Source organism: Loxodonta africana, chromosome 19, assembly GCF_030014295.1.
Source record: "Loxodonta africana isolate mLoxAfr1 chromosome 19, mLoxAfr1.hap2, whole genome shotgun sequence".
Lineage (NCBI taxonomy): Eukaryota > Metazoa > Chordata > Mammalia > Proboscidea > Elephantidae > Loxodonta > Loxodonta africana.
The window spans coordinates 1,348,028-1,371,984 of record NC_087360.1 but is presented as its reverse complement, the minus strand read 5'-3'; the positions used below and the strand labels follow the sequence as shown (position 1 = coordinate 1,371,984).

Sequence of the window (23,957 nt, the reverse complement as noted above, 5' to 3'; positions counted from 1 at the left end):
CCTTTGAGCTGCTCGGGGCTCAGTGACGCTTGTCCACGGGCTCTCCCGGGTGGGGTTTGCCCACCGCTCACGCCTAGCTGGGTGATGGCTGTAACTGACTCTCTGTCCTCCCTCCACCTGGGGGAGGTGCAGGCAGAGGGGACCACCCTCCTGACGCTGACCACAGGCCGCCCGTTTCAAAGCCATGGGACATATCACCCTCCAACTGATGCCAGCGTCCTGGGTCCTCTTTTCTCCCTCGAAGGCAGGCAGGACAATGGCCCGTACTCAACTCTTCATTTGAGTTTTCAATTTTATTTTTCTTCCTGGGCAGAAAGACATTTGGCCACAATGGGATCATTTTGAGTTGAGGGAAAGGAATTTTTAAGTGAAGCAAAGTTTTTGGAAACGACTGACTTCCACAAGTCCTCCCAGGAATTCTTTTCATAACAAACATTTCACAATGTGCCATGCTTGCTTCCCCGTGAAACGGATGTTTCTGAGAACAGAGAGGCGCGTGGGCAGCTGGGGTTTGTTCTGGACTTGGAGCCCCCAGGGCTTGGGGCAGGTGGGTGTGGCAGGGTGTAGGCCTCTGAACCCCCTGCCCTGCAGCCATGGTGGGGAGCAGGCTTGGAGGCTGGAGTGCAGGGCTCCAACTTTCCTCTGGCTGGGGCCTCCAGATAGCACAGCCGGCCATCGCCCAGGCCTCATTGGTCTGTTCGTGGTGCCATCCCTCCCTTGTCATGACCCACATCACAGGGCACCTTCAAGGACTATGATTTCTCAGCCACCCCACAAACAGACCCTGTGATTTGGAGTTCTGCTGTGCTGCTTCTCGAACCCTGGGAAAGGTCCAGGCCCCTTGCGTTCTTTTGAGGTCCCTCTCACATTAAAAAAATAAAAAAGAGAGAAACAAAACAGATTCCAAACCAAGGTTATAAAAATCATGTTACATTTTATGTGTTTGTATTAATCCCCTGGGGCTTTGAACACAGAAAGCCATGCAGTGCCCTGTGCAATGCCACATGACTGTGGTGCTCATGGACCTCCACAGACCCTGTTACGCATATGTGGATCTGTCAGACGCTGCGGGGAGGGCGGTGACGAGACACATGCCACAGTCTGCTTCACACGGGTCTTCTCATCCTTCAGCCAGCGTCTCTCCATGACTGTGTCCACAAACACACTTGGAGATAAGGTGGTGCCACTGTGTAAAGAAGGTTGGGCAGATGGGTGGCTCTGATCATCTCCTCTCAGGAACTCCCAGAGGTCTCTCCCCTCGGGACGGGCGCTGTCGGAGGGTGAGGCGGCTACCTTTATTTCCAGCTTTCCCACAGGGTCCAGCTGGGCTGGCACGCACACGCACACACACGCACACACACACACACACATGCACGCACACACACGCACATACATGCACACACGCGCACGCATGCGCACGTGCACGCACTTGCGCACACAGATGCACACACATGCACACACTCACACGCACACACACACATGCACACTCTCACACATGCACGCACACACACGCACACGCACATGCACGCATGCATGGAAAAGGCTCGCGGGCACAGGATACTTGCAGAGAGGCAGTTTGAACAGCACAGGGAGCTGGCAGGGTGGGGTGGTGGCGAGCGCTGGCATCTGCCTACCTCCAGCCTGGTGGCCGTGGTGGCCATTCCCCCGGAGCCGGCCCTTAGAGTTGTCAGTGTGGCTGTGACTGTGGCAGGCGCTTCGCTGTCAAGAGTTGGGGTGCTCCTGGCTCCCCATCTGCTTCTCACGAAGCAGAGACTTACCACCTGATGAGGTCGCTTGCTCATGCCAACATTTTAGCAAAGATATTTAGTCTACAGGAACCCCCCAGGCCAACTCGTGCGGGATCAGCACTCACCGACCTGCAGACGGGTTTCTGGAAGGACACTCCAGCTGTGCCCTGCTGAGCTCCCCGCAGGCATGGGCGTCACAGCAGAAACCTTCGCACTGGGCGTCCCCTTGAATGAGACAGCCCCTGCTGGGAGTTTAGCCTATGGGGAGGTCATAAGAGAGGTGCAAGATGTAGCTTCAGTTCCGCTTGGAATGTAGAAAGCTGGACAAAACCCTGAGACCCAGCGACAGGGGTCACTTTAAAAAGAAATCATGGTTCCTGTGGAGCGTATGACACTAAAGTGCAGCCTCTGGAAGAGAAGGTGGAGACTGTCACCACGGGCATTCCCTGTCTGTCGTCACGGGCATTCCCTGTTGTCACGGGCATTTCCATTGGTTCCTAGGGCAGCATAACAAAACACCCTGAGTTGGGTGGCTAGGAGAACAGGACGGTATTGTCTCAGGGTTCTGGAGGCCAGGATCCCAGATCAGGGTATCAGCTGTGTGGACTCCTGCAGCTCTGAGGGAAAATCTGTTCCTGCCTCTCCCAGCTTCTGGTGGCCCCAGGTGTTCCTTGGCTGCAGCTGCCGTGTCACATGGCATCCTTCCTCCGTCTCCCTGCTCTGTGTCTCCTCTCCTCTTTATAAGGGACACCACTCATATGGGATTAGGACCCACCCTGCTCCAGCATGACCCTGTTAACCCTGTTAAGGCCCAATTATTTTCTGCCTTGCGTTTTCTGTTGATACCATATCTTTTCAGTAGTGGAATGCATGCTGAGCCATTGAGTGTGGTTAAATTTTTGGTTGGTAATGTAGATTCTGGCACCGTGGTGGTACAGTGGTTAAGAGCTCAGCTGCTAACCAAAAGGTCAGCAATTCAAATCCACCAGCTGCTCCTTGGAAACCCTATAGGGCAGTTCTACCCTGTCCTATGGGGTCGCTATGAGTCAGAATCAACTCAACAGCAACGGGTAAATATAGATGTTGAGAAATATTAAGTAAAATACATGGAAATACATGATTTGTGGAAGCCAGTCTGGGCTACCGGTCTTGGGTAGCAGGCGTTATTGCAGGGCGCCTCCCATTTGGGTACATGGGGCACCTCTGGTTTTGCCTAACACCCCAACAATTTTGCTTCAACAAATGTTTCCTTTGCATTTCCCTGTTACATGAGTCTCCGCTGTAGGGAAGCAAATACTTCCAGTGGAACAGGTACACTCCCAACGAACAAGTACACTCCCAAAGAACAAGTACAATTCAGAGATGATGTACACTCCCAGAAAACAAGTACACTCCCAGAGAACATGTACACTCCCAGAGAACGAGTAAACTCCCAGAGAACATGTACACTCCCGGAGAACGAGTACACTCCCGGAGAACGAGTACACTCCCGGAGAACGAGTACACTCCCGGAGAACATGTACACTCCCGGAGAATGAGTACACTTCCGGAGAACATGTACACTCCCAGAGAACGAGTACACTCCCGGAGAACGGGTACACTCCAGAGAACAGGTACACTCCCAGAGAACAAGTACACTCCCGGAGAACATGTACGCTCCCGGAGAACGAGTACACTCCCAGAGAACATGTACACTCCCAGAGAACAGGTACACTCCCAGAGAACATGTACACTCCCAGAGAACAGGTACTCTCCCAGAGAACAGGTACTCTCCCAGAGAACAGGTACACTCCCGGAGAACATGTACACTCCCAGAGAACGAGTACTCTCCCAGAGAACAGGTACACTCTCGGAGAACATGTACACTCCCAGAGAACATGTACACTCCCAGAGAACGGCAGAGGCACAGCAAGTGATTGGGAGACCCCATGTTCCACGAGTCAGAAAGGCTAGCTGATGACGTCTGCAGAGACTGATTTCCAAACAGGGCCACATTCACAGGGGCACGGTTAGGACTTCACGGCATCTTCCTGGGGGACACAGTTTAGTCTACACCGACACTGGAAGAAGCCCAGGATGTAGTCGTTATTTTTTATATGACATGGCTCCTGTCTTTATGACATGTGCCCACAGCAGGGGTTTCCTCAGGAGACACCATATCTGCACGTCCATGTGAATAAGAACCAAACCAAACCCATTGCCGTCAAGTCCATGCCGATTCATAGCCTCCCTATAGGACAGAGTAGAGCTGCTCCGCAGTGTTTCCAAGGAGCTGCTGGTGGATTCCAACTGCCAAGCTTTTAGTTCACAGCCGAGCTCTTAACCACTGCACCAGCAGGGCTCTTCTGCGTGAACAGAAGGAATAAAGCCGAGTGGTGTGCAGTTTTCAGGCTCTGGAGCTGGGTGCCTGGATTTGAATCCATTCATCACTTACCAGCTTAGTAACTTGGGGCAAAGTGGCCTCAGTGCCTTCATCTGCACAATGGGATGATGGCAGGGTTGTTGCAGTGTCTAGATGAGCTCGTTCATTTAAAGGTCTTAGAACGTGCCTCCTCCTTAGCAAGCATTAGCTAAGTTATTAAATACTGCCTCAGTTGGGTATGTTGGGCATACCTTGCTTTTACAATGAGAGGAAAATTGCTTTTTCAATGAAAAGCAAAAGTGGAGAGCTGCCTGCAGATCACAGGTGACTGACCAGGGCCTCCTCTCCTCAGGGGTCTCCTTCTCTTTCTTCTGGAAGACACAAGGAGAGCTGTCCAGGCCCACTCCCTTTGCCTATGGGGGGCAGGTGATCTCCAACGGGTTCAAGGTCTGCTCCAATGGCGGCAAAGGCTCTGTGGAGCTGTACACGCGGGAGAACTCCATGACGTGGACAGCCACCTTTAGCCCCCCAGGTGAGTCCGTTGTCAGCCCTGAGGCTCTGGCTGGGGAATCCCGATGGTGAGGAGACATGGACCTCGCAGCAGAGAGCACTCAGGGTCCCGACCTCTGGACATGAGCAGCTTGCTTCTGAGGGGCTGCTCCAGAAGACTTACCCATAGGGCAAGTCTCATCCTCAATGAGGAAGCTCAACAGAGTGGATCAGGGCCTGGGTCCCCAGCCTGGCGCCCAGTGCCATCTGACCTGCACTGACTATGGCCACATCCAGGCAGCTTGACTGTGCTGGGCCTCAGTTTCCCCATCTGTGAAGTAGACATGATGTCAATAGTGTTTACCTCACATTCTGGGGGAAATGAATGGAATATTGCCTGCAAAATGCTTACAGGGCGGGTATTGTTTCCTCTCCCCTCCTCCCGCCTCCTCTCTCCCCTCCTCCTTTTTCCTTCCTTTTCTCTTCCTTCTCCTTCTCATCCCCCTCCTTCTTTTTAAAGGTTTACATCTGAAAATGTCTACGAGCTGGTAGGGAAAAGCTGTTGGAAAAGGAGGCTGAAGACCCAGGGGAGGCAGGATGGGTGGTGGGAGCAGAAGACCCTGGGAGGAGCGGCTGGGGAGGCAGGTGGGGCGCTGTGGGGCGCGTGGGGAGGGAGCTCAGCATGGCCTGTCTGAAGACCGCTCCCTGGGAAACAGCGTGGCTGGTCATCTGTTGGCCTAAGGCCAGAGGTGTGGGGGAGGCAAGGAAGTGGGAGGGGGCTGGAAGGGAGCAGGTGGCCAGGGGCAGCCATGCTCTGGGGCAGCACTGGGAGGGAAGCCCCATCGAGGCTGACACCCAGAAGTGAAGGGCGAAGGTCAGGGGTGGGGCCTGGGGGACAGAACAAAGGCCAAGGCTCCCTCTGGTAGGAAGTGCATGTTTGAATTATTTAAGGAAAATCTCTTGTCTGGCCCATTAAGGGAGGTAGCCTAGCCTGGGTTCCAATCTCACCCTGTCATGTGCCATCATGTGACCGGGGGCAAGTTACTTGACCTCTGTGCTCAGCCTCCTCCTCCCTGATATCAGGATGCTGACAGTGTAACCTCACGGGGTGACTGTGCCCATCAGGTGAGCTGGCGCACGGTTAAGCCTTGGCTGCTAACTGAAAGGTAGGCAATTCAAACTCACCGTCAGCTCTGCGGGAGAAAGACCTGGCAATCTGTTTCTGGAAAGACTACAACCTAGAACACCCTGGGGGGCAGTTCTGTTCTGTCACGTGGGTCAGCAGGGTTAGGAATAGACTCCCTGGCACACAACCATAACAGCAAGAACAGTACACAAAGAGCCTAGGACACGGCCTGTAGCAGTACTGAACGTACGCTTTCCTCTTTTGCTGGGGCTCTGCGTGTGCAGACCGGCTGTGCCCCCACCTCTGTGAGCAGGGACATTTGGCCGACACGGAGTTTCACAGTCTTGCACATCTACCCCCCAGCCCCATGGCCTCACCCACCCCATGCTCAGCCACCGGCACCTTGCCCACTGCTCTTACCACGTTCCTCCTGGATCAGAGCGCTGTGTGAGTCTTAGCTCCCTGCTCCTTGGGGCTGGCAGCCAACTCAGCACCCGGCACCTGGGAGGGCCCAGGAACAGGTTTTCCGTGAATGTCTGCTGAACGCGGACTGTTTTCCCACCCAGAAAAATGCGGAGAATTGTAAACATCTCTGCCTGGCAGTATGCTCGTTATTTGTTCATTGGCTGAGTTTGTTGTTCTTGCTGTCCAGCTCCAGGGCAGTGATACTCTGAGCCCGTTTAGGGCTCATGTGTTCCCCAGAGGCTCACAACTATTAGATGGTTATGCAACGCCGAGCAAGAACCCCTGAAGTAACCCCTGGTGGGTTGAGATGACAGCAGCCTGGGGGTGAGGCGTGTCCCCAAAAGGGCTGCCCTGTTCCTCCAGCAGTGACTCCCACACTTAGAAAATACAGGGGGGCCTTTGTGGGGCAGTGGCCTGGAAGGCTGGAGAACATCCCTCCTGCTGGTGAGCACGGTTTTCTCCACAAAGAGAAGAGGAACGAGGAAGTCTGAGCAGACTCCCGGGCGAGGCAGACTGGCCGCACCTGTCATGGCCATGCCGGTTGTCATCTCTGTGCGACGTGAAAGCAGCGGTCAGCTCTGTGGCCTGGGGCTGAACCAGGCCCCGATAGGTTTATTGACCTGCACTGTGGCGGCCCAGGTGGTGCTTTCATTTCTGACTCAGTTTGGACAGTTAGTTATAATTTCATTTTAGAATCAAGGTCTTCTACCTTCTCTTGGAAATTAAAGAAACGGGCAACACGGGGCTCCCTGTCTTGTGGTAATGGTGGCAGCTGATCAGGGGCCGCCCCCTCGGATGGGGCAGCTGCCCTCACACCCCACAGGCTGCACAGAAATGGTGTTGTTAAGGAGAGCAGGACGTCGATTTTGCCGAGACCCCATCTCCGTCACGGGTTTGCCGGCAGCAGGGCCATGTTGGTTCTCTATAACCGGGCTTACCAGCTGATTGTAGGTGCCTGTGTCCCGCCTGTTGTCAGAGTACCCCCTTTGCTGGTTGGAGTTTCAGCCGTGGCTCCTGGGCTCAGACAGCCAGGCCACTCTGAACTGCTTTTGGAGACAGGGATATGGGCAAACCAAAACCCCAAACCCCTTGCCATTGAGTCAGTTCTGACGCGTGGCAACCCTGTGTGTATAACTGCCTCATAGGGTTTTCTTGGCTGTGACATTTATAGAATCTGGTTGCCAGGCCTTTATTCTACAGTGCTGCTGGGGGGGTTTGAACTGTCAGCCTTTAGGTTGGTAGTCAAATGCAAATCGTTTGCACTCCCTAGGCCCTGGGTTGTGAGCAGAGGGCAGTTTCCTTCCTGTGCCCCAGATGACTGAGGACAGGCAGGCCTGTGTCATGCCCTGTTAGGCATGATGGGGGACGGACTGAACCTGGAACCACAGGTGTAGGGGGGCCCCCCCACTCATTGCAGTGACATTCTCTCTTCCAGGCCCCTACTGGACGCATGTGCTATTCACATGGAAATCCAAGGAGGGCCTGAAGGTCTACGTCAATGGGACCCTGAGCACCTCCGACCCCAGCGGGAAGGTGTCCCACGCCTATGGGGACCCCAATGCAAACCTGGTGATCGGGGCTGAGCAGGACCAGACCAGGCGCTATGAGAATGGTGCCTTTGATGAGTTCATCATCTGGGAGCGGGCACTGACCCCGGACGAGGTTGCCATGTACTTCACAGCTGCTGTGGGTCAGTGTGGGCAGGGTGGCGGCGGGTGGGGGGTGCTGCTCCCGCTCCCCAGAGGCAACTTCACTGCCTCTGCCTCTCAGCAGCCAGCTCACAGGCATGAGACGTGTCCTAATGAACCTATAAAAACCCAAAAACTCATTGTCCTTGAGTCGATTCCAACTGATAGTGACCCTACAGGACAGAGTAGAACTGCCCCGTAGGGTTTCCAAGGCTGTCATCTTTATGGAAGCAGGCTGCCATGTCTTTCTCCCGTGAATCGGCTGGTGGATTCAAACCACTGACCTTTCGGTTAGCAGCCAAGCGGCTAACCACTGCACCACCAGGACTCCTTAACGAACCTATAACACCAAACCCAACCCATTGCCATCCAGTCGACTCTGACTGATAGATGCCATCATTTCTTTGGAATCCTCGGTACCTGAGAAAGAGTTAGCACTTTGCTGGAGGTGCTGTGGGATTAATATTCTCGTGCCGACCACCATGGGGCCGCAGGGTGCTCACAACAGGCACAGAGCTGTTTGAAGCCTGCGCTGTTCACAGATGCTCACGAGGGCCTCCGCGGCCTCCTCCGATGCGCAGTGCAGCCAGAGATGCCCCTTCCTGCTCAGCACAGAGCAGGTGTGAGCCGAGGGCCAGTGGACGTGGTTCAAATCCGACCCCCACCCCAGCCACGCTGAGTGGAACTTTGGGAAGACGCTTTTTTAAAAAATTGATGTAAAATTCACACAACATAAAATTAACTGTTCTAAAGTGTGCAGCTCAGTGGCATTTAGTACATTCACGCTGTTGTGCCAAATATTTTCATCACCCCAAAAGGAGACCCCATGCCCATTAGCGGTCACTCCCCACCCTCCTCTCCCCAGGCCCTGGCAGCCACCAGCCTGCTTTCTGTCTCTGTGGATTTACCTATTCTGGGCATCTCACATAAATGGACTCGTACAACACGGGACATTTTGTGTTTTGACCTGTCCAAATCAATTTCCTCCTCTAAAATCCTAAAACGCAGGAAAATAACACCACCCCTCTCCTGGGGTGTTCAGAAGACAACGTGCACCAGCCGTTAAGACCCTTAGTGCACTTTGTGCCAGACGGCAAGCGTTCAGTACATCTTAGTTGTTTTTGGAATTAATTTTTTTTTCCCCTGCAATTCCATTTTTGTTTTGCTCACGATGCATGCGGGTAAAATAACCTGCCAAAAAGTGATGGTCCCCACTTACACCCATCGTGAACATTTCCCTTCTGACTACCGCACTGACCCCAGAACAGCAGGGGTCCAGGACTAAGAGGAGAGGGGCCTGGACTCTGGGCCCACCAGTGCTGCAGGGGCTCTGACATCGAGCCCCTCACTTGTCAGTGACAGAAACCCCAAAATGACTGAAGCCAAGAGGGAATCTTTTATCCCACACAGTTGAAACTCTAGGGGAGAATATGCTTCAGGGATGGCTTGATCCAGGAGCTCAGATGACGTCACCAGGAATCTCCCTCTGCTTTTGACCCTGCTCTCTGTTCTGTGGCTACACTATCATGGGTCACCTTTCTTGTGGTGGCAGGGGTGCTGTGCTCCCTCCAGGTGACATCCCCACTGCTCAACAACCTCAGTAGAGAAGGGCTGAGCAAGGACACAGTGGTTTTGCGTTTCTCATCTCTTTCCCACATGGACATCAGTGTCAGGGTGGGCAGGGCCTCCCGGCTGGTCTTAATTCACCTTCTCTCAGATATTGTGGACTGAAGAGTGAGCTGCGAGTGTGATGTGGCTCCCCTGTAACTCCTGGACCCTGAGGAAGGACCACCCTCTCTGACTTGGCAAGCAGAGGGGTTTGGGCTCCAGGACTTTCAGCAGCATCCTGCCTTCAGCATTCTCTCCCTGAATGGAGGGCCCAGGGGGCCAGCTACTACTGAGTCAGCCAGGGGTGATGGGGCCATTTCCTCAGGTCACCCAAAGTCAGCTTAAAGGACTTTCGAAAAATGACTTAGAGTATCCCATTAAGGCTGTGTGATGTTGGGAAATACCAGGATTGGAAATATTGGGGGTGAATGGACAGAAAATGGCTTTGTCGTTGGTCTTAGATGTCTTCGTTGTTTTGACTTGTTCATGACTAACCAAATGGAGTCCTGAGTAGAAAGAACCACCAGCATCCATGGTTTGAGGGGCTCGGGGGGTGGGATCCCATTCTCACTTCATCCACTGAGGAGGAGGAGAGTTTCCCAGCTGCCATCTGCCTTATTCCAGTGTCTGACCACATTCTGCATTTTACCCTGGACTATTCCTGGCACCATTTAGGCCTATTTCTCCTGGTTCTTTATTTACTTGAAATCGGTAATAGCTTGCATAAAATCATCATTTTATATGATGGCTTGCATGAAGGGTGTTCAAAAGCAATTTAGAAAATAAATGGAAAAATAATTTGTCCTGGGAAAATCCATACAGTCTCCCCATTTGTTTGATTTATTAGGCCTTTATCTTTCCGGCAAGATTCCTACACAGAACATTCTCGGGTTATCTTCGATGCAGCTAAAGCTGGCACATTTTTAAATAAGGACAGGCCTTCCTTTGGGTGAAAAAAGGCGATCATGCTAGTCCTCAACGAAGCCTTATTTGTTTTTTCCAGGAAAGCACATGGCATTGTCTTCCACACCACCAAGCTTCCTTGTGACACCCACAGTGAGCGCCGTGGTAAGGAGATGCATTTTTCTCTTGATCCCTCTTGTTGATGTCTGGGCTACATGTCAGGGGAGTGGAAACTCCGCTAGGCTGTCTGTGCGCCCCCTTTTTGGTGGAGCGATGCCTGGGAGCAAAAATAAACAGAAGGGAAACCAACGACCATGGATTTTTGGTGCTAAGAATGACTGAGAGAACCCCCCAGTTCCTGTTGCCTGTAATACTGGACACCTAAAAAGAAGAACAAGTTGACTGTCTTAGTTACCTGGGGCCCTGTGACACAGATACCAAAAGGGGGTGGCTTTAAAGAACAGAAATTCATTACCTTACAGTTTTGGAGGCTCAAATTCCAAATCAGGGCATCAGCTCTGGAGGGGGATCCCCCCTTGTTGGTAGCCCCCGGACAGTCCTTGGCTTTATAGACACTCCTCCCATGGCTTCTGTCTTCCCCTGTGTGTGTCTCTCAGTCTGTTCTGACATCTCCACAAGACACCACTCTGAAGATTTAGGACCCACCCTACTCTGGGTATGACCTTGTTACCATAACAAAAGAAACTCCGTGTTTACAGCCAGGGCCACATTCACATCTGCAGGGGTTAGGACTTCAGCATATCTTTTTGGGGGACAAGATTTCAACCCATAACAAGCCCTCAGGAGCAAATGATTCCTGAGGTTGTGTCCTGGGGGAGGCGGCATTGTGAGGGGCACTGGCCACGACATGTAGCTTTTCTCTGTGACCCCAGAGAAGAGGCTCCACTAGTGAAGAGGACTTTGCCCCCTGGAATCGGCATCTGTGGTCAGAGGACTTGTCCTATTTGAGAGCTTTAGCGTAATAGTGAATCCTAGACTCTTGAACTCGTCCTCTTGGGCTCGAATCCCAGTTCTGCAACTTGTTTTTGCGTTAGGCTCTCTGTCCTTGGTTTTTTCATCTGTCAAATGGGTACCTATTTCATAAGATTGTTGTGAGGATGAAATACCCATACATGTGAAGTACACACTCACAAAGTGTCTGGTATGCTGTAGGGGCTGCTATCATTATTATTATGACCTGAGAAGTGTTAGACCCAGGGTGGAACACATGGAGCTTCTGTTGAATGTCTCAACTTTAGTTCTTGCCAGGAACTCATGGCCCTGATTCCTTTTAGATGCCCACGGATGCCTACCACCCCATCATAACCAACCTGACAGAGGAGAGGAGAAAATTCCAGAGCCCTGGGATTGTGCTGAGTTACCTTCAGAACGTGTCCCTCCACTTACCCAATGAATCCCTCTCACAGGAAACGGCCCGGAACCTCACCGAGGTAAGTGATGGAGTTCTGTGCCAAGGGGGTCAGGGATGGCCAGTGGTCAGACCACGGCCCCCGATGTGTTTGGTATGACCCACACAGGGTCCAGGAAGTCAGGGACTGTCACATGAAAATCTGGGTTTCCGACGTCTTCTGGACCGTCAGCCACTTGGCCACCAGGCAGCCCCACACGGCTCACTGGTGCCCCCTGTAGGTGGGACCACTCCTCCCCTCCTGGCTGCATCCCAGCGCCCAGCCTGCCTGGCCCCTCCATGCATTCACTGGCCCCAGCAGACACTGACTGTGCAGCCCTGGGCTGGGCTGGGACTTGGGCAGATGTAGGCACAGGCACAGCCCACAGTCCACGCACCGTGTGCCCCACAATGTGACTGTGCCCCATGGGGGTCCCAGAGGTGACCACAGTGCTCAGTGAGCCTGTGTTGATGGTGTTGAAGTCGCCGTGCTTTCTCTGCTCACACTCCTCCAAGTGCTATTGAATTGGGTTGTAAGGGTGACTGTGACCTGGTGCACAGCTGACGTTCAACAAATCCTGACACCAGGTGTCAGTATTTATTCAATACTCTCTGAGTACTCTCTAAGTATTATTGAATGAGATGATAAAGGTGACTGTGATAGATAGATAATACCTGGCATGCAGTCAGCACTCAATAAATGCTAGCGACCTGGTATTGTTGAGCTGGGCCGAAGGGTGACTATGACATGGTATGCAGTCAGCACTCAATAAATACTAATGACTGAGTACCGTCGAGCTGGGCGATAAGGGCGTCTGTGACCTGGTATACAGTCAGTGCTCAGTAAATGTCACCTCTGGGTCCTATCACCCTGACCTCCACACAGAAGCATTTCTATGAAGGGTCCTCGCAGGGCATGCAGCAGGCACTTAATTGAGGCTGATGACAGTGGGGCCTTCTGTTTGTGGGTGTGCAGGGACGGAGGGACCCTGTGAGTGGATTAATTACTTAATTGATTAAATAGATGTTTATCAGACACGGACTGCAGGCTGGTGGGTTACGTGGTGACGAGGTTGGTGGTTCAGTTCACCACAGTCGCACGCTCAGTGGCTCACGAATCAGTTTGTAATGAAGCCCCCGAGTCCCGTACCGCCTCCGGGCCAGGCCCGGGCAGGTGCTGGGACACGGTGTCCGTAGCCCACGCTGCCACTGCCCTCCTGGGCTTGTAGCCTGGGGTGGGTCCGAGTTCTCCCATGAGCTGGGTGCTGGCCCCAAGGGCACTCTTAGAACCTTCCAGAAGCCCAGGTCCTGCCCCAGGGGTGGTGTGGAGTACCAGGGCTGAGGGTAGCTGTGGGAAACCTCCACCCCAAACCCACGGGTGACCTGGCTCTGCGTTTATCTGTGGCCGATTAGAAGAGCCCGTCTGGAACCTAGTACGGTGGTGGCTTCAGATGTGTGATTGCGGCAGATGAAAACCTTCACTCCCGTCAGCCACGCATAGTGGGGAGCAGGCCGTGGGAGCTGGCAGAGCCCAGGAAGAACGGGGAGCACAGCTGCAGGAGTGAAACGGGGGACAGTCAAGTAAGCCAGAATCAGTGTCAAGGCCGAGGCAGGGACGCCCACAAGGCCAGGAGGACCTGCCCTCTGCTCAGCCCAGGCAGGCTAGTGGGGCCAGGGTCTTGTATCCCAGGAGGTGTTTAGAAGGCTGAGGCATCGCCATATCCTTCAAGGGATGTCTATGTTGGAACATAGATTTAATGGTGGTCTACATAGGAAATATGTTTTTAGACTTGGTGACCCCCTTCCTGCTGCCCCTTTTGTTACCCTCAGCTAAAGCTAGTCATGTCCAAGGTTGCCAACTCAAATGCCTTCAGAGGCCAGACAGGTAAAGCAGGTGGATGAAGTGTGCCAGACATAAAACAATAGGGAGAGGTGGAGGCTGTGACAGACGGGAAGATACCTAGCTCATCTTCGGGGTGACCCAGCTCCTCTTGATTTTAATCTTTAGAGTTACCACTTCTGATTTTTCAAGGGAAGCCCAAACCTGAATTTTGCAAATGGCAAATATCCCATCTTCATAAGTGAGCAGCTAACTGAAATTTAAAAAGAAATCCTGTAACTAGACCTACTGTACTGATTGAGACTGGAGGACTCCCCAACACTATTGCCCTGAGATACTGTTCAAACCCTGAACCAAAACTATCCCCTGAGGTCACCTGGTAGCTAAATAACAGATTGGCTTACACAATAATGACTATCACCCGTCAGTACTGGGCTCCTTTAAAAAATCACCCACACGAGACCAAACAGTCAACAATTACTTTAAAACAAAGATGAGAATGTAAAGGGGCAGGGAAGCTATATTAACGGAAACAGAGCCACCAGAACAGAAGTCATGAGAATGTTCACGCGTTGGGAAGAACATAACTGATGTCACTGAACAAATTGTGTAGAAATTGTTGAATGGGAACCTAAACAATAAAATATTACTAAAAAAAAAAAAAGGAAGTCACATACAGACCAAATAAAGGCAGATGCGGCCCCTGGGCCATGATTTTGAGACGGGCGTGGTGAGGTACCTGACTCCAGTGTTATGGGCGTGGATCACGCAGTTCTACCCAAAACGGACTCATTCCTGGGCTCTAACCTGGTGGGAAACTTGAGAAATTAAAGCCTTTGACATCCATTCTCCAGTTTTCATGATGTCCTGGCCTCTCACCACTAACCGAAGGCAGTCGGACAGGAAAATGACAGGGGTCAACTCTGCTGTGCTATCAGATACCCGTTAGCCACGTGTGGCTCCTGACCACTGGAAATGTGTCTGGTCCCAAGTCAGATGCATCGTAAGTGTCAAGCACACACCAGATTTCAAAAAACACAGTTAAAGCAAAAAAAAAAAAAAAAAGGGAAATTACTGGGGCCCTAGTGGCGGTTAAGAGCTGCGGTTGCTAACCAAAATGTCGGCAGTTCGAATCCACCAGCAGCTTCTTAGAAACTCTGTGGGCAGTTCTACTCTGTCCTGAAGGGTTGCCATGGATCAGAATCGACTTGAAGGCAATGGATTTGGATGATATATTTTTGGACATGTAGAAATGATAATATTTTGCATATATTGGTTTAAGTAAAATATATTATTAAACATAATCTCACCTTTTAAAAATTTTTTCTGATGTAGTTACTAGAAAATTAATTCCAAGTGTGGCTTAGATTGTATTTCCACTGGATGGCACAGCTGTAGATCGAGTTAGCAAAGCTATGCCCCTCAAGCCAAATCTGGCCCACTGCTTGCTTTTGTAAATAAAGTTTTATTGGAACACAGCCATGCCTGCTCATTTAGGTATTGTTTATGGCTGCTTACACATTGCAATGGCAGAAGTTGCGTAGTTGTGATAGAAACTGTATGGCCCACAAAGCCTAAACTATATGCTATTTGACCCTTTAAGAAAAAGTTTCCTGACGGGGGCATGAACTGGGGAGGCCATGTGTCAGCAGCTCCCCAGCCCAGCGGTATGGCACAGCCCGTCAAGGGGGAGCAGAGGTGGTGCATGTTGTCAGCTGCATGGGAGAGGGGAGGGGTGGGAGTGGGGAGAAGGAGGAAACAGCTGGAAGCCAGAAACAGCAACAGCAACAAAAGAATGGGGCTGGGGGAGCCGGCTGGTGGGGGCGGAGTGCGTCCCAGTGGTGGGAGCTGGTGTCTCCCCCAGAGATGCAGCCTCCCTGGAAGGCAGCAGAGGCTGTGCAGCAGGAAGACGGGTCGGGGGTGGGAGAACGTGTGTCCTGGTTCCCGGGTGCTCTGTCTGGGCTGGAAGCTCTGTGGGATTGCCTTCCCAGGCTCCCTGTCTGCCGTTCGTGGTGGCTGAGGGGTCCCAGATGGCGAGGCTGTGCTGCTGTCGGTTAGGGGACCTCCACTCCGTAGCTCTCCTTGCTCTCTGCTCTCTGTCATTTCCTATTCAGTTGGGTGATTAGTTGGGTTCTTTACGCCTTCGTTTGACACTTAAGGTTCCAGAATTGATGTTTGTCTGTTTTGCTCAGTTTTTCAGGTCTCTGCTGTGGAGGGACGGCGTGGTGCTTCTGTCTATAGCGCCATGTTGGCTCCGCCCTGAGTTTTTTTTAATATTGTTCACAAATGCACTGATCATCATCATACAACAAGAATATTAATAATAACCAGCAATTTCTGCCTATTTGAAAAAAAAGAAGGAAAACGTTCACTGACCCTTGCCCTAGATTGTAAACTACGCCTACTAGACCTCAAGCCAGTGAGGGCAGGGACCGTGATTGCTTTGTTCGTCACCGATTCTTAGCCTTTAGGGTCTTAGCAAGTAAATATTTTTTGAATGAATAATTAGTGAAGGAGTGAAGCACTGTGATGACTTGTTCTCTGAATATTCACTTGTCTAAGAGTATGATTTTTCATGGAAGCGGCTGTTGGATAGAAACATGGGAGATTTAGGTTAGGCTCTGGGTATATTCCTGGTATTGATAGTAGGACACAAACAGTTAAGGTCTGCATGAGTAAAGTAAATGGGCAAAACAGGCTAGGTGTAGGGCAATAGGGAAAGGTGGGGACTGGGGCAAACTGGGGGACACATGCCTGGCTAAGGGGGCAGCTGCTATTCAGCTTTAGCCAGTTGTCGCCATATGGGAATGTAGGCCAGGGGTTGTCCAAGCGTCTACTTTTTCCAAAAGAAGCAGGAAACCCACATGTTTTCATTTTAAATCTCCCAATTTGAAAATGCTGGAAGCTAATTTCAATTTTTCAGAATAATTTGTGAGCCAAACCAAATATGGTTACAAGATGATTTGACCAAGGGTCTCCCAGTAACTTCTGCTTTCTAGGAAGGTAATTTCCAGTCACAAGTGGTGACAACGGCTGGACGTCTCACCCCAAGAAAAAGCATGTTCAGCAGGTCACGATTTGTTCACTGGCTCACTCAGTCATTCATTCATCCAGCAGCCATTCGGAGGGCCTCCTCTGTGGCAGCACTGCGCTGTGGGCTCCTGGGAGGCCTGCAGTGTTCCTTCTGACATCTAACTGCCGGTCAGTGGCTTCACAGGGCCGCCCAGGGAGCAGCTGTAAAAGGGCTTTGTGATGTATAACCTGGTATACTGCTGTGTGCTGTAACCGTCTACTACTCTATGCAAAAGTGAGCCCGTGGCTGCAGACACACTGGGAGCTGCGGGGAGCCCCAGGATTAAGGCTGTATGCTAAGCAGTGTCCTTTTGTATGTCTTTTTAGACCTTCTTAAAAACCGTGGGAGAGGTTCTTCTACTGCCCAGCTGGACTGACGAGTCAGAGGTAAGAGAAAAGAACATTCTGGTTTCCTCAGGGACCATTTCATCTTCCCAAAGTGACGTAATGTGGCCCAGTTCACATCTATAAAAGGAACATTGCATCTCTCAGCCCTGAAATCTGGGAGATCAGAGCTCATTTCGACCGGACAGTGAACGGGGCGTGTCTTGTCGATGGCTCCAGCATGCTATGAGCCTTCCATGGGGGACAGGCCGATGCCCTCAGATATCAGACGGGAAGTGTTGGATTGTTTCGAGACATCGAGGCTTGTTTATTATGTTATGTAATTAATATATTTCTACCATCACATCGTTCTTGGATGGTAATAAAAACACCGTGTTTGACATTTAAGATCGTTGGATTAAGTGAGAAAAGTAAAACACACAGCAATATGTACTTTATGTTAAAAAAAAAAAAAAAAGCTTCTCATTTTCTCTGTACTCCAAATAATTAGAAAGAATGGAATCATTTTTTAAAAAATAACTTTAATTGATTTTACTTATTTAAAAAATAAGTTAGAGAAAAGTTAGAAAATGCAAATAATAAAAAAGTATATTAAGTGGACATCACCTAAAATCATAGGGCTGCGAGAGAACAAGTGCTAACTAACACTTTTACGTGTACCCCTTCCAATCTGTTTTTCAATCTTTTATGTACATGTGTGTTTTACATACTCTGCACCTGATTTATCCTGCTTTCCCTCAGTTATGTCAAGGACGTCTCCCAGCGATATTAAGTACTCTCCTGTACCACTGCCTTAGTCAGGCTGGCCCACGTTAGGCTGCAGTAACAAGGAGGCCTCAGCAGCTCAGCTCAGCTCAGCTCAGCAGCACTGCAGACAGCTCCCTCTCATGCTTGCAAAGACCATGTGGGCCGCGGGGCCTCTTCTCTTTCCAGGGATCGGGAATCCTGCTCTGCCCATCTTCTGAGGCTGCTGCCTCAACACATGGCTCCCAAAGTTGGGGTGCAGGGGCAGAGAAGGACTCGTAACCGCCTTAGCTCAGAAGGGCCCCAGCCACACTGTGGGATGTTAAAGTGCCGATTTTCCGGAATAGATAAAAATATCTGCCAGTTCGAAAGGCAGGAACGGTGTTCCATTCTCTCATGATTAGTGAGATGGCATCAGAGTTTACATTTGATGGACTTGTTAAAATTTCAAATGGAGTCAGATCGAGCATAAGGTAGGAAAAGGGATAATGAATTTAAGACTGACAGAATATTAACTAGAGACAAAATCTTATTTTAAAAATGCAGCCCTCTGGAGTTCATAATTTCAAGGGGGACTCTGTGCTCAAAACTGCAGCCTGGGGTCACCCAGAGCACAGCCAGAGGACCCCAACAGACATGATTTCTGCCTCATTTTAAATTAACTTTCTCTGAATGCTCTGTGGTAAGATATGAATAACCGTGAATGTGTGAGGGCTTAGGCGGGCTGTGACACACATTAACAAAACAGATCCTGTAGCCGCTATCTGACAGACCACAGGCCAAACCCCACAGTTCTCCAGGTGCCTCACTGCGTCTGGCCGATTGTGATCAGCTTCTCTCTCTCTCTGTGTTCGTACACTGAGGGCACGCCACAGCCCATGGATGCTTGTTCAGGAAGGAGGGAGGGTGCAGGTAGAGACAGCGGCCCTGTGTCCGGGGCTGGGGGCCTTCCCTGTGGGTGTGTCTCATGATGAGGACAGTCAGCCTAGGGGACTCAGGCACGAGGCTCTGAGCACCAGCTGTGGAGCTGGCTGAGGGACATGGGGGCATGGGGGCCCTGCCCTCTTGGGGGACAGCGTTGTCCACAGGAGCCTCTCTGCCTGGGCCCAGGATGAGGGCGGAGGGCCCGGGAGAAGAAGACAGACTCCAAGCATGTCCAGCAGGTGGAGACGATATGAGGTGCTAAGACCCCCCCACAGACCCCTGCCCTTCATGGAACAGAGGGACTGCTGACACCCTCAACCGAGGGAACCTGGGGGTTCAGTCCCTCTTCCCTCAGTGCAGGGCCACGATGGGGAGGGGCCAGGTCAGAGACCTTCGAGTTTGGAATTTGGACTTGGTGGGTTTGGAGCAGCTAGGATTAGGGCTCTGAGTGTGGCCCCAGTCCTGGGTCCAAGCACGGAGGCTCTGGAGCCAGACACCTGGTAGCTGGGCCAGCCTAGGTGCCCCACCTGCTCAGGGGCACAGTGGGTGTGTCCCCTCTGTGGTCACTGCTGAGCTGGACATGGTGGTGACATCATGACCTCCTCGTCGGGCTGTCTGAGGACGGGACCTGGCCATGTAATCTCACTCCATTTGAAATTTGAACAAGTCCATCCAATGTAAACCCTGGTGCCATCTCACTCATCATGAGAGAATGGCACTCCGTTCCTGGCTCTCAACCGGACAGACATTTTATATTTGGGGGGTTGGCGGGCAGACACAGAGCTGGTTCTGTGCGATTCCTGAGCAGGTGTGGTTCTCATGATTCTCCTTCCCTTTTCGTCCCCAGGACCAGGCCGCGGTGCTGGGCCTGATTGACACCATCGACACGGTGATGAGGCACATATCTGCCAACCTGCACACCCACGAGCCCCAGGTCACCATCGCCGGCTCCTCCTCCATGGCAGGTAGCTGGTGTCGGCAGGGGTCGCACGAACCACGGAGGGCATCGTTGAACCCCACTTCCACGGCAACCCCTCGCACTCCCTCATACACACAAACGTGCTCATGGTCCTCAGTGTCTCTGTCTGTCTTACACTACGGGGGGTCTTACATTCTGGGACAACCCCATGTCCATCAGTAGATGATGGATAAAGAAACTGTGGTCTCTGCAGAAAATGGAATAGTTCTCAGCCATAAAGAGAAATGAAGTCCTGATGTATGCCACAGCATGGATGAAACTTGACAACGCTGCGTTGACTGAAATCAGTTGCAAAAGCACAAATCCTCAATGATCTTACTTACGTGAACTGTCTAGAAAAGTTTAGTGGTTACGGGGGGCAGGAGGGGAGGGCTGGGGGAGGTCTCGCCTGGGGACACTGAGTTTCTGCTAAGTGCAATGGAAAACTTTAGGAAATATCGGTGAGTGTAATTAGTCACTGAACTGCACACTTAAAAGTGGCGAAAACAGCAAACTTTTTGTGGTATGTATTTTGCCACAATAAAATCACATTCTGGAGGAAAACGGGTGGTCAGACTCAGGGCAGGAGCACTACGGACCATGTGAGCGTTTCAGCGTGACTTGGAAGCCAAGTCTGGACCGTGCGCAGTCATCGCAGTCCAGAAAGGAGCCAAGAAGCTGTAGCTCCTTAGAGTGTTTGCGGGGAAAAAGGGAGACAGCCTTGTTTTAGAAGAGTCAGTGGCGCTCACAGGTCCAAGTCTGTTCTTCTAAGGCCAGTGTCATATGGTCCCTAAGGCCAGTGTCATACAGTCCCTAAGGCCAGCATCGTACAGTCTCTAAGGCCAGTGTCATACAGTCCCTGCACCAAAAACAAACAGGTTTCTGTCGAGTTGACTCTGATTCGTGGTGACCCCGTGTGTGTAAGAATAGAACTGTACTATGGGGGGGTTTCCAAAGGCTGATATTTTGGGAAATAGATTTCCAGGCCTTTTTCCTAAGGAGCCTCTGAGTGGACTTGAACCTCCAACCTTTTGGTTAGCAGCTGAGCGCATCAGTTAACCATTTGCACCGCACAGGGAGCCGTGCAGGTGTGGGTACAGCCTTTGTGTAGAAGGTAGGGTGGGACCAGTCCTGTTCTGCTGGGCAAGCTGGGGAAACAGACTTAGCTGACCACGAGAGTGAGCGTCAGGCCCCCCAGCCACATCATCCCAGGCAGTGGTGCCTGTGCCCAATGACTTCAGAGCCTTGGGGCGCCAGTGTCTGCACCGAGCCCAGTGGTCCAGGAGCCCCGAGTCATGGCTGACTGCCTGATGATCATGGTGGGAGAGACTGGGGGCTTTGGTGGAAGGTCTCTGGGCCGAGAGCCCCCTGGTGTGGGCTGCAGGCTGGCAGCCTGGCCCAGTTACTTCCTGAACCCTTCTGGCATGGAGTTGTCACTTTCTCAGGTGGTTGAGATCTCCAGGAGCTTGTTCTGGGGGTGAGGAGAGCAGATGGGTCTCACAGCCAGCATCCCTCTGTGGCTGTGAGGCTTATTGATTGGCCCCTCTCCTTCCTCCTACAGAGTACTCAGTGGCCAAGGTCCTCTCCGGAACCATGAATGCCTCCCACTACCGCTTCCCAGCCCAGGGGCACAGCTACGTCCAGATCCCCCACGAGGCCTTCCACAGCCAAGGTGAGCAGGCGGAAACTTCCGGAGGGGCTGCCCTGCCCTGCCCTGCACAGCTCCCAGGACCCCGAGCTGTGGGGTCTGTTGGCCCAGAGGCTGGCACTAGCCCCTCACCCAGGCCTGTGGGAGTGTCCCCAGTGCCCGCCCCCCATGCCTGCGAACAGGACTGAGGCCCAGCTAGGCCTACTGAGCCGGAGTTTGGGGTGGGGCTGGGACTCTGTGTGTAACACACTCCCTAGGGGATTCTGGTCCACCTGAAGTATCTCTTGTCCCTGCAAATCTGCCTTGGGAGTTGCACAAAATACAGGTGGCTGTCTGCCCACTCCTGGGCACAGCATACTGCTGGGTGGGGGCTGGGCCGTGAGGCACACAGGGCATGTTGTTGGGTGGGGGTAGGTGGGAGCTGATTACATCTCTCCCCAGCCTGGACCACCATCGGGGGCCTCCTCTACCACACGGTACACTTCTCCCTGAGCAACATCCATCCGGACAACACCAGGTTAGTCTCCGAGGCACCCAGCATGGGGTGGGGTGGAGTGTGTACTCGTGTGCAGTGATGGGGGCCATCTTGTGCACACACGTCCTGTCCAGGTGCCGGGGGCCATGACACCCCTCCCCCAGCCATCACACATCCTCTGCACACAGGTCCTGTCCAGGTGACGGGGGCCGTGACACCCCTCCCCCCACCATCACGTCCTGTGTGCACACATCCTGTCCAGGTGATGGGGGCTGTGACACCCTTCCCCCCGTCATCACACGTCCTGTGCACACATGTCCTGTCTGGAGGTTCTCTGTCCTGAGCTGGCACTCACTGCGGGAGTAGGTGGTCACAGCCCTTTGGAGAAGACTGGAAGCAGCCCCAGGGGGCTGGGGCAGGCAGGGGGAGAGCACCAGCCCCACCCAACCTAACGGTGTGGCCCAGACAAGGGACTCGCCTCCCTGAGCCTCAGTTTCCATGTCTGCAAAATGGGGTGGTGACAGCACCTGCAGGGCTCTGTCGGCTACAGTGGGAGAAGGCAGCAAGGGCATGAAATTAAAGGGGACCCTCAGTCTCGGGGGCCACTCAGAGGCCACAGATGCAAAGCCCGATGTGTGGTGCCTGCTCACATTTTGCACCCAGGCACCTCGCTTGCCTCAGCTTAGCCCGGCTCTAAATATCAGTCCATCCTCACACCTCCACGAGACAGGGCTTTAGGTAGCAGGTAGGCTTGCGTGGTTGGCTCATAAGTGACTGAAGACCCAACCTGAGGTGTCCTAAGCAAAAGGGAAATTTTTGGCACACGTAAGCTGAGAGGCCCATGGCACACAAGCTTCAAGAGCAGTTTGATCCAGGGTCCTGTTGATGTCACTGGGATCCACCTCTCAGCTCCACTTCCTGGGTGGGCTCCCTTCTTGGTTGCTCTTACCTTGTGACCATGTCCTATGGGTGGAGCTCCTGCAGAGAGAAGTGGGCGTCTTTGGGCCCACATCTCCACCCACACCCTGTTACATCTTGTTGGATGTGACTGGTCACGTGCTCACCCCCAAACATCACTGTGGCTGGAGGGGGCAGAGAATGGGCTGGTGCAGACCTGGGTACCGGGGTTTACTCCAAGTAGCGTATGGGTCCCCACAAAGTGCATGGGCTGAAAGTGAGGGACGGGGTCACCTGGAGGGAAATCGAGGTGCCTTCAGCAGGAAAGGAATGAACAGATACTGGTGGCAGAATGACAGATGTCCACCACACTGTTACTATGGAATCGTCTTACAACGGGAAAATTAACGTCCAGAGAGGGAAGTGACCTGGCCAAGGCGGCACAGCTAATGCAGCAGGATTGCTGAAATTCAGATGCAGGTTGTCTTGACTCTTTCTGCCCTTCACCCTGCTTGAGCCAGCTCACCTTCCTCTGCTAGGCTATAGGCTCCTTGGGGTCGGGTTTGTCTCGCCTCTGGTACTGGCACCCAGCAGGAACTGAATGACAGAATTCAAACCAGAGCATTAAAATGGGAACAAGAACTGATCTGCGGGTACTGCTCTGAGCCCTACAGAGAGCAGCACTGCGTGATGGAACCCAGAGTTCCGTCCCAAAGTGATTTCTGTGTCAAGGACATCCAGGCCAATGTCCAGTTGCAGACCCAAACTCTAGCTGAGTGCTCCCTTCTTCTTCCCATTTCCCTTGATTTCCAAGGATTGCCGAGGCAGCGAAGCATCAAGGCTGCCTGATGTCAGCCGCCAGCCCCCTGATCTCCCTGGAGGTCTCCCCACCACCTGCTCTTGCCCAGACTTTGTCGGGGTCTCCGCTGGTCACTGTCCACCTCACACACATACTGGTGAGTTACATGCCTGGCTGCAGTTCCCTGGTGTGGCTCTGTGTGGTGGGATATTTGGTTCTCTGTGTGATTGTATATAGAAGTCAGGTGTTGTTGGTGCCGGCCCAAAGGGATGTTTTTCTCTCCCTGGGATTCCTTTTCTTTGTCTTTGTTATTGGACTCTAGTGGAAAGGCCATCAATGGCCCTTGGGGTCAGCCATGCAGAACTTAAGTTGTGTCACAAGGCATCTGAGGCCAGACCTTGCTTTCATGTGTGTGTGCGCAGCAGCCGTGGGCATTTCTCTGACTTAGAATAAATGCA

The 23,957-nt window shown here is 52.3% G+C and overlaps 1 protein-coding gene and 1 long non-coding RNA gene across 8 annotated transcripts in view; one reads left to right on the top strand and one right to left on the bottom strand.

Moving 5' to 3' along the window:
• Positions 1-23,957, top strand: part of ADGRD1 (adhesion G protein-coupled receptor D1) — a 108,466-nt gene that overhangs the window by 23,673 nt on the left and 60,836 nt on the right. For 6 of the 7 annotated variants that reach the window (XM_064272035.1, XM_064272031.1, XM_064272032.1 and 3 more), the window contains 9 exons: positions 4,463-4,642; positions 7,626-7,880; positions 10,490-10,554; positions 11,685-11,840; positions 17,037-17,096; positions 19,570-19,687; positions 21,242-21,352; positions 21,770-21,845; positions 23,515-23,656. In XM_064272035.1, coding sequence (XP_064128105.1) covers positions 4,463-4,642; positions 7,626-7,880; positions 10,490-10,554; positions 11,685-11,840; positions 17,037-17,096; positions 19,570-19,687; positions 21,242-21,352; positions 21,770-21,845; positions 23,515-23,656 — 1,163 coding nt within the window. The remainder of the gene's footprint in view (positions 1-4,462; positions 4,643-7,625; positions 7,881-10,489; positions 10,555-11,684; positions 11,841-17,036; positions 17,097-19,569; positions 19,688-21,241; positions 21,353-21,769; positions 21,846-23,514; positions 23,657-23,957) is intronic. The other variant, XM_064272036.1, reaches the window with a different exon arrangement.
• On the bottom strand, positions 732-6,266 carry LOC135228213 (uncharacterized). The gene is made up of 3 exons (XR_010318541.1): positions 6,146-6,266; positions 1,874-2,006; positions 732-1,186 (listed from the first exon to the last, which is right to left on the bottom strand). It is a non-coding gene; the product is annotated as an uncharacterized LOC135228213 (long non-coding RNA).